Source organism: Hemiscyllium ocellatum, chromosome 17 (genome assembly GCF_020745735.1).
Source record: "Hemiscyllium ocellatum isolate sHemOce1 chromosome 17, sHemOce1.pat.X.cur, whole genome shotgun sequence".
Taxonomy (NCBI): Eukaryota; Metazoa; Chordata; class Chondrichthyes; order Orectolobiformes; family Hemiscylliidae; genus Hemiscyllium; species Hemiscyllium ocellatum.
Window position 1 is genome coordinate 50,852,361 of NC_083417.1, and position 14,830 is coordinate 50,867,190.

A 14,830-nucleotide genomic window follows, 5' to 3' on the forward strand; every position below is an offset into this window, starting at 1 on the left:
TCGGAGCGCCAGCGTTCACAGTTTGTTTGTTTTGCGTCGGGGATATTAAACTTGTCAAAGGAAAACGACGGCGGAGACTCCCCCGCTCCGGACATGGATCATGAGCCGGGGGGGACTACAACACCCATAATGCTTTGAGGGGTGAGGGGGGGGCGGGGTAGGAAAGGGAGAAATGCGCATGCGCCCTTGCTTTGATTGGGTGGAAAAGAGAGGCCGGTTGGTGGGCGTTCCCCTCTCGGTGCGCGCGGAGCGAGGGGTGGGTGGAGAGGACGGGGTCGCCGTCATCGGCGCGTCCAACGGAGGGCGGCGCGCGCGAGTGCGAGTGCGCGTGCGCGGGGATGGGTGCGCGCGAGCTGGCGCGGGGATGAGGCTCGGCAAAGTTTGAGAGGCGCAGCGTCGGTGGAGCGGGGGCTGGGGGGTGGGGGGGAAGAGAGAGAGACAGGAGGGCTCGGTTTAACTGCTTCCAAACGGGACAGCAAGGAAAGAGAGAGCGAGAGCAAGAGAGAGAGAGTAAAAAAAATCAAACAAACACCCCCCCCCGCCCCCTACCCGGAAAAAAAAGTTGGCGGAGAGAGTGAGAGAGCCGGGAGCCGTGCTTCTGTTATGAACTTTATTAAACAAGTAGGGGAAAGGGAAACTGCTAACCGATGACTACTGTAAACAGTGGCAATGACGAGTTTGACTTTAGGCTGATATTTGGTGAAGACAGTCCGCAGCCTGGACTAGGCCCTGCAGGTTTGTATGCGGGAAGGGGGCGGCTGTTTGGGTGAAGTGGGGGGGGGGGGGATTGTTCTAGATTGAAAGGGGTTTAAAATAACGAGAGCGGAAAAAAAAGTTACAGTTTGCTAGTTTCTTTTTCCCCCCCCCCCCCCCCCCCTGAGCAGGATGTTGTTTCAGAAGAAAATCTTTCTGGTTAAATCCCGGAGGTAAATGCTGAGGTTTCGGGCACTATTTCTTGCGGCGTTTGTTTTGAATTTTATATGGAAAGCAGAAAGGCAGGTTTTCGTGTCCACCTTTTCCTGTGCTCATCCGATTTGTGGTTTTCTGGATGCACGCTTGAGACGTATGGCGATGGATTGCATTATTTGCACGCACCCAGTTGCTGGGGCCAAGTGTGCCTTGTATGTGGAGGTTATGGGGGGGGGGGGAGAAGAGTGTCTTATTTTTGAAAAGTTCCAGCTTTGATTTTATTTTATTTTCTCCAAGGAAATTGAATCATTCAGTTATGCACTTGCAACATCATTTGGCACCAATTGCATTATTTCGCTTGTAAATTTTACTTAGCCGCAGAATCGAATGTCTAATTGGATATTGCCCACGTTACTTCTCTCTTCTGCGCCCCCCCCCACCCACACACACACACACACACACACACACTCGGTTTTTAAAACTAGTTTGGCAAACGGTTTTCATCTGTGTGTGCATCTGATGTCCAATCGGACGAGAGCTACAAAACGTAAATAAGGGACGGTGTTGTATCTCTGCTCGTTCTTGAGGGACGTGGGAATATACTAAAGTAGACTTGGAAGTGAGCCCAACATCCAAGTCATCAAATTTGCCTAGACACGCCATGTGTAGTTCAGATGACAGTGGAATTTAAGACGAGGGAGGTGATCAGAAAGGTAGATCCACTTCCAGCAGTCCATGGCATAGTAGAAATCTGCTGCTAGATCTGATCGCTAATTTTGGCCGATATCATGTACCCACCTATTTACTTGCTGCAGACATCGCCATTATTCTTTGAAGTGGTCTCCAGGTTTGATAGGAACATTGACAGTACAAGACTCGAAAAAGAAAGTGGAGTGCGAGTTACTGCAGTGTCTGAGTAGTTCAACGACTGTAATTTCATCGGCCTCCTGGTCAATTATAATTAAATATCAGACTGACTTTGCCGTGAAAGGACTATCACGTTTTCTAAACCTCGTAGGTGCACGTTTCTTTAAGAGTTCAGATTTACTTTGTCCAGTACCAAGACTGCTAAATACATGATGCTTTCTGGCACATCAGGTGAGCAGCAATTTTAGAATTATGCATTTTACATCTTTTTTTGATATTTTGAGCTGGATCCATTGTTTTAACATTGTTTTAAGAATTAATTTTCAATTTTGGCTTGATTAAAATTGCAGATGTAGTTACTAAGTTGGAGTTCAGTTTCTTGGAGCTTTTCAGCCAAGTTCGGTAGCATTCTTCCAAAATACTGTTCTTAGTGTTCTACATATTTTTTCTGTTTGTATTTATTCCAAGATTTTATGAGAAAGGGGGCTCTTTGTAATGTCTAGGTTGACTACTTTAAATGTTGGATACTAGGTGTTTTGCAAAATAATGAGTAGGAGATTTGTTTCCATGGAGTAGAGATCAGATAGCTATGTATGGTATTTCAGTAGTTTAAATTTAGTGTAATAGTAATTACAGTTGTGCAGTGACACGACTCATTCTTAGTAAAATAGAATATGGTTACTGAAATGTAATTGCATCAACTTTCTCTTGTAACTTTGGTGTTAAAAATGCATATCTTGGCCTTTCCCCTCACAACCATCTCAAACTTTCTACAGCAAATTTATTGGTCAAAATATATTACTTCAAATGTACCACACGTCTTAACTTGTCATCCCGAATTTGTAAACCAGAAGAGGGCAGGCAGCTGTATTAATTTGTCCATATGCATCGAGCTCTGAAGAATAAGGAAAATAAGGGAAAATCCAAGAAGAAAGGTTGATAAAAGCTTCTTCATATATTATCTGCATAATTTACTTTAATTGTATACTCTTATGCATTTGACTGGTTACCTAAAGGAATAGTTTTGGTTGTATGGTACCAATGATTGCTTTTCTTTTGCGTCTAAAATTTAATATTTATAAATTCAAATTGGACAGAACAAAAATCACGGTGATTAGACTTCTAATTTGATAACACGGTCATTACATTCTAGTGGATGGGGAGAGTAAGGACCGAGAAAAGGTCCAGGTTATGGGTAAAGTGTCATCTTTTAATAAGTAATAAGAAATGGCAGAGATAATCTTGCATGTTTAATTTTCTTGTGATTTTAATACCTAAGAGAATATTAACATGAAAAAAATCTTAACTTAGTATTGTACATGTATATAAGAAGCATATTATAATGCTTTAAAGAAATCTGTTATCAGACTATAAGATTGAAAGGGAATATTATCAACATGCTGAAAGATTTTGCGATATCTGTCTCCTTCATGACTAAAGAACAGAATGACACTGAGGCAAATAGTATTAAGGCTAATATTCTCCCTTTGGCAATATACCCTAATTACAAGACGCGAGTCTTGGAGTGAAGAAGAGGAGTAAAATTAGGATGTGATGCACAAACAGTGCATTGATGGTCTCCAGTATTTTCATTCTCTCTCGTAGTGAGTGAGATGGATTTCAAGAATTGTAATTTAGGCCTTGGAAAATGTTGGTCCGGATTTTAAAAATTGTAATTCTGTTTTCTCGTGACCTGCTTACTTCCATTTGTGCAGGTTACTGTGAACTATGTTTGTGGTGTGAAAAGGTTTGACAAATGGTTTTCATTCAGTTTTAACTTATTATTACCATGTGTGTTTATTGGGTAGTGGAAAAAGCTTAATTTTTAGCTTCACTCAACAGCTGAATATGAAACTTCAATTTTACTTCAGTAACAGAAATTCCTGGAACATCTCAGCCGGTCTGGCAGCATCCAAACTGAGTTTTCAAAAAGGGTCACTGGACCCGAAGTGTTAACTCTGATATCTCTTCAGATGCCTGTCAGATCTGCTAAGATTTTCCAGCAATTTTCATCTTTGTTTCTGATTTTCAGCATCCTCAGTTCTTTTAGCTTTTTATTCAGTTTTGCTTCCTTGTTTGTTCTTGTAAAATATTTTCACTTTATCAATGAGGCGCAAAGTTTTGATATAATAAAAGTGGATCAGCGTTCATCAGTAGGAATGTTTCAGCCTTGTGTAAGCCTTTACGTAGGTGGCTGCTAATTATAGCAATGGTATTTTGAAGTAGTGCATCAGTGTTGTGTTGACAGTAGCGTTCAGAGTTGCTTGAGTATTTTTTGAGGGCTCATCAACTGGCTTCAGCAATATGTCAGGGCTTTTAGCTTGCAGTGTTTTATTCATTAATTATTGGAGGGCAATGTACTACATTTTTACTTTGCTTGGTTGAAATTGATTACAGTGCCACATTATTTATCACAAACAGTGACGTTTATTCATTGTAAGCATGGTATTTGTTTACTATTGTGAATTACAGAGCTAGTGTTTGAACTGTCATTTGCTTAGGTGCCAAATGATATCTACAGCTGTGTTTACAAAAACAACTGTTCTCAGCTCGACAAACTGCAGAAAAAATCCTGCTAATTAACACAAGATTCTCTATAATGCTAAATTTCAATTTTTGAATGACTTTATATTTGCATTTTACTTTGAGGAATATTTATTTTTGGGATGCAAATGTAATTCTGTTCCCATGTTTGCCATCATTTTAGGAAGATAAGAAAATTATATTTTAGTGCAGACTAGAAGCTTTCATTTTGAATTACTAATTTTTGAGAATGTTATGTTGAACCTACTCTTAAAATGTCATGTGGATTTTATTGTTATGAGTGTTGTTAGTGTGTTCTTTTGAGAAATTGAGAATTACAGTGCTGTGTTTTGAGTTGCCTTCTAAAATGGTCTGTGCTTGTTCCTTTCTAATTCTCCAACAGAAAATGCTGGCTTTTAAAATATTCTTTGAATTGGGTGTTCCTGGTTAAAATGATTAATTGTTGAGCATTTAATAGAATTATTGTGGCTATCATGCAGTCCAGCAAAGACAGTTTGGTTTTTTTGGGGTGAATTCAAATCAGTGAGATTTGTCAACTTCTGCATACTGACATTAATATTTTTTCTTGGTAGTATTTGTGCTGAATGTGCTGAATGTGCAGTGTAAGGTTGAGCATTTGTGGAGTGTGATCCAGGGTATTGCTTGAAAGTTGAAGCTGTACAGTATCATGTGATAGGAGTTCAATAGCTTCATTCTGTTTGGAAGAGGTAAATAATTTGAATTATGGTTCATTAATATGCATGTGAATTGTGCATATACAACATTTAATTTTCTGTCCATTGTGATGTTGAACAGAGGATCTTCAGCACAAGGCCATACAATTTAAAAAAAAGTTCTGTCATGGGATGTGTTGCTAACCATGCAAGCATTTGTTGTCCATCTGTGATTGCCCTTGCAATGGTTCCCGTGTATGCTTGTGAACAGTTGGGGAAAACAATAAGATGTTGGTCTTAAAAACAAAATATCTTCTTGATGAATGTTTTGTAGAGTTTTAAATGTTTGCAATTGGTATTTTTTTTTCTCTGATACATTTTTCATGGTAAGTCAAGGTTAAAGATTTGAATAAATATAAGGAAGCAGGGAGTTAAGGTAAGTGGGTAAATTTTCAGCTTGGCAAACTAATTAGTGGAGTGCCATAAGTTTGTGACTACAGCGAAGAAGCTGACTATATTGTGGCCAAATTTGCTGATGTAATGATAGGTATGACAGCAAGTCAAAAGGAGTATTCAGAGTCTGAAAACTGATACGGATGGATTGAGTGAGTGGATAAGTGGTAGATGTAGTACAGTGTGGAAAAATGTGAGGATGTCCACTTTTTCAGGTAAAATAGAAAAACAATGTCTAAAAAGAGAGATTGCAGAATGTGACAGTTCAGAGAGATTTGGGCAATGTAATTATAAAAAAGTTATTGTGCAGCTACTACAAATACTTTGGAAGGCAATTAGAATAGAGTCATAGAGATGTACAGCACAGAAACAGACCCTTCAATCCAACTTGTCCATGCCAACCAGGTATCCTAACCCAAACTAGTTCCACCTGCCAGCACTTGGCCCATTTCGCTCCAAACCCTTCCTATTCATATACCCATCCAAATGCCTTTTAAATGTTGTAATTGTACCAACCTCCACCACTTCCTCTGGCAGCCCATTCCACACACGCAACACAGTCTGTATGAAAATGTTGCCCCTTAGGTCTCTTCTAAATCTTTCCCCTCTCACCCTAAACCTGTGCTCACGAGTTGTGGACTCTCTCAACCCCAGGGAAGGGACTTTGTCTATTTATCCTATTCATGTGCCTCCTGATTTTATAAACCTCTATAAGGTCACCCCTTAGCCTCCAGCCTATTCAGCCTCTCCCTATAGCTCAAGTCATCTAACCCTGGCAACATCCTTGTAAATCTTTTCTGAACCCTTTCAAGTTTCACAACATCTTTCTGATAGGAAGGAGATCAGAATTGCACACAGTGTTCCAAAAATGGCCCAACCAATATCCTACATGACATCCCAACTCCTGTACTCAATGTCTGACCAATAAAGGAAAGTATACCAAATGGCGCCTTCACTATTCTATCGACCTGCGACTCTACTTTCAAGGAGCTGTAACCTGCATTCCAAGGTCTCTTTGTTCAGCAACACTCCCTAGGACCTTACCATTAAGTGTATAAGTCCTGCTAAGATTTGCTTTCCCAAAATGCAGTACCTCGCATTATCTGAATTAGACTCCATTTGCCACTTCTCAAGCCCATTGGCCCATGTGATAAAGATCTCATTGTAATCTGAGGTAACCCTCTTTGCTGTCCACGACACTTCCAGTTTTGGTGTCATCTGCAAACTTACTAACTGTACCTCTTATGCTCACATCCAAATCATTTATATAAAAGACGAAAAATGGTGGACCAGCATGATCCTTGTGGCACTCCACTGGTCACAGGCCTCCACTACCACCACTCTGTCATCTACCTTTGAGCCAGTTCTGTATCCAAATGGCTAGTTCTCCCTGTATTCCATGAGATCTAACCTTACTAACCAGTCTCCCACAGGTCACCTTGTTGAACTAGTTTCTGAAGTCCATATAGGCGACGTCTACCGCTCTGCCCTCATCAATATTCTTTATTACTTCTTCAAAAAATCTCAATCAAGTTTGTAAGGCATGATTTCCCATGCACAAAGCCAAGCTGACTATCCTTAATCAGTCTTTGCCTTTCCAAATACATGTACAACCTGTGCCTCAGGATTCCCTCCAACAACTTGCTCACCATTGATGTCAGACTCACCAGTCTATAGTTCCCTGGCTTGTCCTTAACACCTTTCCTAAATAGTGGCACCACAGTAGCCATATTCTGTCAGTGTTGTAAATAACTCTAATTCAGTCGATGTTTTAGTCCCTTACGTAGAGTCATGTAGTCATACAGCACAGAAGCAGACCCTTCGATCCAACTTGTCCACGCTGATTTGACGTCACAATTTGACCTAGTCTCATTTGCCTTCATTTAGCCTGTATCCCACCATACCCTTTCTATTCAGATACACATTCAGATTCCTTTTTAAATGATGTAATTGTTCCAGGTCTCCACCACTTCCTCTGGCAGTTTGTTCCGTATATACAGTGCCCTTTAAGTGGAAAAAGTTAATCCTCCGATCTTTTGAAAGGACGGCACAGTGGCTCAGTGGTTAGCACTGCTGCCTGACAGCGCCAGGGATCCAGTTTCAAATTCAACCTTGGGCAATTGAATGTGTGGAGTTTACGCATTCTCCCCATGCCTGCCTGGGTTTCCTCCAGGTGCTCTTGTTCCTCTCTGCCCAAAGATGTGCAGGTTAGGTAAATTGGCCATCTTAAATTGCTCAGAGTGTTCAATGATGTGTAGGTTAGGTGCATTAGTCAGAGGTAAATGTACAGTAATAGCGCAGGGAAATGGGTTTGAGTTGTATACTCTTCAGAGGATTGGTGTGGACTTGTTGGGCTGAAGAGCCTGTTTCCACACTGTAGGGATTCTATGATTCTATGAAATCTTTCTCCCCTCATCTTAAACCTGTGCTATCCAGTTTTGGACACTTCCACCCAAGGAAAAAGACCCTGACTATTAACCCTATCCATGCCTTTTATGATTTTACAAACTTCTGTAAGGTCACCCCTCAGACACCAATGCTCCAGGGAAAAAAAACCAGCCTATTCAACCTTTCCCTATAACTCAAACCCTCCAATCCTGGCAATATCCTCATATCTTGTCTGCACCCTCTCAAATTTAAGAACATCCTTCCTCTAAAAGGGTGACCAGAATTGAACCAGTATTCCAACTGCTGCCTTACCCAATGTCCTGTGTAGCTGCAACATGATCTCCCAACTTATATATTCAATGTTTTGTCTAATGAAAGCAAGCATACCAAATGCCCTCTTCACCACCCTGCCTACTTGCAACTTCACTTTAAAGAAGCTATGCACCTGCACCCAAGGTCTCTTTGTTCAGCAACATTCCCCAGTGCTCTACTATAAACTATATAAATCCTGCCTTAGTTTGCCAAAGCTGAAAATGTGTTGCTGGTCAAAGTACAACACCTCACATTTATCTGAATTAAACTCTATCTTCCACTCATTGGCCCATCTGATCAAGGTCCCTTTGCACTCTGAGATAATCCTTTTCACTGTCCACTACACTATCTCTTTTGGTGTCATCTGCAAACTTACTAACCATACATCCTGTATTCACATTCAAACTTAATGAGGGATGTATTTGCATTGGAAGCAGTTCAATGAAGGTTCACTAACCTGTTCCCTGAGGTTAGCGAATTGTCTTATGAAATAAACTTGAGCAGATTGGGCTATACTCATTGGTATTTAGCAGCATGACTGGTGATCTTATTGAAACGTAGGATTCTGAGGAAACTTGCTAGTGTCGATGATGAGAGGATATTTTCTCAATGGGGAATATAGAAATGGGATTCGCAGTTTAAAAATAAAGGGTGTCCCATTAAGACAGAGTTCAGGTGGAATTTTTCTTCTAAGAGTCATTAGGGTTTGGAATTCTGTACCCCAAAGAATAATCAAGGCTGGGTTAGAGAGATATTTGATCTATAACGTAGTCGAGGGTTGTGGCGTAGACAGAAAAGTGGAGTTGAAACATGATCAGATCAGCCACTGTCTTATTGAATGGTGAAGATGGCAAATGCCAGTTTCTATTTGTAATGATCGTTTGATCTTAAATGTTTATTTGTTATGATATGATAATGCACATTACTATTAAGCTGCAAATGTGTAGTTTAGTTTGTAAGATGTCCACTTTCTCTCAGGCCCTGAGTTCAATTGCTGTTAATATTGACAAATGAAACCAATGATCAAGAAATCAACTGTTGAACAATAGCATGTGTTAGTATTGTAAATAAGCGACACAACTGTCCTTTGTATGCTGTGATATTCCAAAAACTTAGGCAGTTCCCTTTGATTATTTGCAGAAGACATCACCTTATTCAAAAAGTCAATTAAACTCTGGAAAGGAAAGCTATCTGATAGCTTATCCAGTTTTCTGCTTACATGCAATAAGCTAAGATCAATCTGAGATTATTTTGTCTAGTTATAGTTGTATTTCCAGTTCAAATTAACATAAGAAACATCTATGCTTTTCAGTTTTGACACTTGAATTGCATTGCAAACATGCTTTATTAGATTTTTAAAAAGTCATCCATGGGATCTGAATCTTGCTGGCAAGACTTGCGTTTACTTCCTACTTCTGTTTGCCCTTAAAGAAATAGAGGAAGTTCCCTTCTTAAACTGCTGCAGTTCATGTTGCCTCAATAAATTCAGTACTGTTGGGACAAATTTGACCCGGGGACAGTGAAAAAGTAGTGATATATTTCCAAGTCAGAATAGAGTGCGATTTCACAGAGAATTTGCAGGTAATGGTGTTTCAATGCATCTGTTATCTTTGTTCTTCTAGGTGCAGATGTTGAGAGTTCGGAAGGTGCTGTCAAAGGAACTTTGGCAAATTGCTGCAAATTGTAACCCTAATTAGCAGGACCTACTTCTGTTTTAACTTGAACATTTGCAGAAAAACAAAATCAATTTTGTTTTCTCTTTTCCTGAAGAGTGAATCTTTTGAGTTTTGAGTTATTTAAATGGATAACACTTATACTTCCATATTAACAGTTTTTCAATCTTACTTGAACAAGTTTTTTATTTTAATAATTCGATATTTTCCATTTATTAAAGAAACCTAGTTGATGGACTGTTTTATTAAAAATCTGTAATTTATGCTGTGATGCGTGCAGTAGTAAGACTAAGTAACAGTGCATTTCCAGTGCCTGCTTCATTAAGAAGCGTCAACAATATTCAATTTATAGCTTTTTTGTCTTTCTGACTAGTGTTTAAGTTTCTAGCATGAATATTTCCAGGACAGTTCATCTTAGTACAGCTTGTGTATTTTATCCAGCAGCTGCAGTACTTTGACGACTTCAATAATTTCCGAGTGAAATCAATAATGAGATGCCAAAGGTACATCCCTGCTGTTCTCGCAGAGCATAGTTGGATACTGCTTGACACTTGCTTTGATGTGCCTTGTTAGAGCTGTTTGTCCATTTATCAACAAACTCTCAAACACATTCAAATAGCCTTGAAATGTGTATTACAGTTATTATCCTAATGCTTTTAGCTGTTATTTATTTTCTAACTTAATAATCAACATGCACTCAGATGTCTAGAGTAATAGAAACAGACCCTTGCCAACTAATTGTACCAGCCTTCACCAATTCCTCTCCATATTCAATCCATACATGCACCCCTCTCTGCGTGAAAAAGTTGCCTTCTAGGTCCCTTTTAAATCTTTCCCCTCTCACCTTAAACTTATGTCCTCTAGTTTTAGACTCTCCTACCCTGGGGAAAAGACCTTGGCTATTCACCCTATCAATGTGTCTCATGATTTTAGAAACTTTTACAGGGAAAATAGCCCCAGCCTCTCCCAATACCTCAAAATCTTCAACCCTGGCAACATTCTTGTAAATGATCTCTGAACCCTTTCAAGTTTAACAACATCTTTCCTATAGCAGGGAGACCAGAATTGCATGTAGTATTCCAAAAATGACTTAACCAATGACCTGTACAGCTGTAACATGACCTCCCAACTCCCCTGCTCAGTGCGCTTTTCAATAAAGGCATTCTTCGCTATCTGCCTACCTGCGACTCCACTTTCAAGAAACTATGAACCTGCACTTCAAGGTCTCTTTGTTCACCACTCCCCATGACCTTACCATTAAGTGTACAAATCCTGCCCTACTAAAATGTAACCACCTTCCATTTATCTAGTCTAAACTCCATCTGCCATTCCTCAGCCCATTTGATCAAGACTCCATTGTACTCTGAGGTAACCACCTTGCTGTCCACTACACCACCAATTTTGGTGTCATCTGCAAGCTGTATCTGGTTTTCCACAAGGGTGACATACAGTAGACTTACAATGTTTGCAAGATTTTGTTTCAGTAAAACTCGATTTACTGAGAGCTGGTATACTTGATCACTGCCATTGCTCTCAATGTGGTCTCCTCTGCATTGGGGAGACAGGATGCCAACTTGCGCACGTTTCAGAGAATGTCTCTGGGACATGCACATTAAACAATCCTACCGCCCTGTGGCCGAGCACTTTAACTCCCCCCCCCCCCCCCCCCCCCGCCAAGGACATGCAAGCCCTGGGCTGCCTCCACTGCCAAACTCTAGCCACCCGATGCCTGGAGGAAGAATGCCTCCCCTTCTGCCTGGGGACCCTCCAACCACACTAGATCAATGTGGATTTCACCAGTTTCCCCATTTCCTCTCCCCCCACCTTAGCCCAGATCCAACCTTCCAACTCGGCACCTTTCATTTTGAACTGTCCTACCTATCTCTCTCTTCCTTCCCACCTATCTGCTCCACTCTCCTCTCTGACCTAGCACTTTCTCCCCTACCTTCATCTTCCTATCACATTCCCAGCTACCTTCCTCCCAGCCCCATCTCCCTCTTCCCATTTATTTCTTAGCCCTCTGGTGCTGTCCCCCCTGCTCCCTAAAGAGCTTATGCTCGAAATGTTGACTCTCTTGCTCCTTGGATGCTGCCTGACCAGCTATGCTTTTCCAGCACCACGCTGTTTGACACCTCCTTTGTGTCTTCCAATGCAACGTGCTTGGAAAACTCCCCAGATAATAGCAGGCACACGACGATTTGGATCTTCCAGGAACTGATGGTGCTGCACTTATTGGCATGGGCCAGGCAGGAAGACACCCTGACGATGCGTTCAGACATTGTTGTCTAAAAAGTTCGTAATGCTTATGCCCTTGGAGAAGATAATGATGCTAGGGTGGACCTGATTAATCACTTTGTTGACGTTGATGACATAACTATCTTTCTTGGGCTTTCTCTTCTTGCAGGTCTTCACTGGTGGCCTCTTTACTGCTTTCTTAGCGCCTTTTCTTGGCAATTTGTTGTTTCTTCTCAACCATGGTGATATTCAACTTCAGATGTAGGTTTTCTGCTGATTATTTTCCAAGTAAAACTAGAATTCCGAGCTCGAACCTGAATATCAATAAACCTTTGAATGAACTCAGTTGGTGTTTGATAAATATGAAGGATCTCTGGGGCTGTTGTGGCTCAATGGTTGTGTCCCTAGGTTCAAACCCCATCTGCTCCTGAATGATATCTCTATCAACAGGTTGATCAGAAACTAGCTATAAAATAGCTTTAAGGGGACATGCACCCATCTTGCACCAGATGCTATAGTGTGTTTGACAATCAGTGAGTAGCTATAATCATTATAGGAATAAATTATATATTTCATACATATTTCCTACCTATTGCGTTTCACTATGCTCAAATTTCTCTCAAATGATTGCTAATAAAACTGACCAGACTAGCTTTGAGCATCCTTTTCAAAAAGCATTTTATAGATATTTTGCTGATTTTTCACAACTCCTGAGATTTATGATTGGGACCCCATTAAAATAATCAACTTTTTCTTCTTTGCATCTTTCAAGCATGGTGAAATCTAATGATACTACTGGATCTCCTTTTACAGAAGTTACTCAACCTAACACTATAAGGGAACGGAATTAACTGTACTTATTGCAGTTGTTTGTGGGAGCTGAATTATTCAGTTGAATCAGCATAGCTTAAACTGGGTCTACAGATACAAATGAATTTTGTTGTACCTTTGCTCTCATGCACTACTCTCTTCCATTGTGACAGTTATGTCCTAAGTCATTACTTAATGCACATTATAAATTTTTACAAACTATGTGGGCCAACCAGTTGTCCACTGTCAGTGTTCCACTTTATCTTAGACCAGGGCTACAAGTTATCGAAGCCCATTTTCAGTTGATCTGAAAGTGAGCATGACTATATTAATTCCTGGATATGGTCAGTTTGACTATGACTGTGGCATATGTGGTAATGGAATTACCTTGTATTGCAGGTATTAATTGACAAGATATAGAATCCAGTTCTTTTAAAGCCTTCGGACAGGTTCCTTGAGTTTTCAAGTGTCACTGGCTTTGAAACTTTAATTGTATTTTCTTTCCGTGGATGCTGCCAAACCCATTGAGTTTCTCCAGCAACTTTTGATTTTGTTTCAGATTGCTAGCATCTGCAGTTCTTTGTTTTTGTTTATTCCTGTAATGTTTTGAATGAATTTGGACATAGCCATTGTCTCATTTTATTATGTGTGTAGAGTCAGGTTAACCACTATTTGAAAGTTGTTGTATAAAACAATCTGATATAGTTTTTGATGTTTTAATGGATACTACTGTCTAAAGTCAAAGGTTATAAATTATTCCCTTAGTCTCATACAAAAAACACCTGTTACTACTGGTTAGCTGTTGCCTTTTGGTAGTTTAGTACAGTTTTTTTGTGCGACCTTCACCTATGGATGTACAAAAAGGACAGTAAACCAGTTGAACTGAAATCTGTATAGTGCTCCTGAGTTTCAGAAAATTGGCCAGGATGTATCATGGAAGGGCGATCTGCTACTGACTGTTTTAAATTTCTTCTGGAGTTGATAGTTCTGTTTGTTTGTACATAAAGCATTTAAGTCAAGTGTGTCAGGTGAAAATTTTAAAATATACTAGTCAAAAGCTGCTATGGAAGGCTATCTGCATGCATGAAGTTCCTGTATACGTAAACATCTGGCTTTGGTGCAATTGTTGGGTTAAAATTTGCAATAGATGGTTAAATATTTCATACTTTTCATGGTTTTTGAATTCCATGAAAATATTAATATATGTTCTTGGCATGCTTTTAGAAACCTAAATCCATATCTAAATTACAGTTGTACAGTCTTTAACTTCCTTGGTCACTTAGAGTCTTTGCAGAGTTTCTTTCCTTCAGGTTGGTGAATCTCCAGTCGGGTTGCAGTGCATTATAGCATTAATATCTCATATTAATTATGTATTACTTTATATTAATCACCTTGAATGTTATTGTGGTCTCCTAGTAACACAATAATATTTGTCAAGGTTGTGTTGTATATAAACTTGTGTTGTATATAATTATTAGAGAATTTCAGACCTTTAATGAGGATTTTTAGGACCTTGGGTCTCAAATGGTTCCAAACAGCCCCGCACATTTAACATGCATTGAGTTACATTTGAAGTACAGTTGCCGATTTAACAAAGTCCCACAAGCTGTAGTGAGTGTTTGTTTTGTAATAGTAAATGTTTATTTTTTATCATTGGAACAGCTGCTTGGAATCTGTTAAATGTCTTACCTGAAGGATTGCACCTTTGGCACTATTACTCACCTTGTTTCTAAAAGTACTGTGCAGAAGTGCTAGCCTGCATTCTATGCTAGAATGGGTTTGAAGCGGCAGACTTGAGTGAAAATAACCTGAACTAATTTGACTCTGATATTAGTTAAAATTATGGGTCAGGTGTGACATGATTATGGCAGCTGAAAAATTTTCCTGTTTTTGAAGTATAATTCTACGTTTCAGCCATTCATTGCTTAGTGTTTGCAACTTAAAAAGAATTGCTGAAAGCAACAAGAAATAAATTTGTAAATTTAT

At 39.7% G+C, this 14,830-nt stretch overlaps 1 protein-coding gene across 2 annotated transcripts in view; it reads left to right on the top strand.

Annotated features, from left to right (window-relative positions):
- Nucleotides 1-341: 341 nt before the first annotated feature.
- The window catches only part of nfatc3a (nuclear factor of activated T cells 3a), a 169,356-nt gene continuing 154,867 nt past the window's right edge, over nucleotides 342-14,830 (top strand). Inside the window, exon 1 of one of the 2 annotated variants that reach the window (XM_060838146.1) lies at nucleotides 342-735. In XM_060838146.1, the coding sequence (XP_060694129.1) occupies nucleotides 648-735 (88 nt within the window). In that variant the 5' untranslated portion in view covers nucleotides 342-647. Of the gene's footprint in view, nucleotides 736-1,512; nucleotides 2,008-14,830 lie in introns of those variants that run through there. The other variant, XM_060838147.1, reaches the window with a different exon arrangement.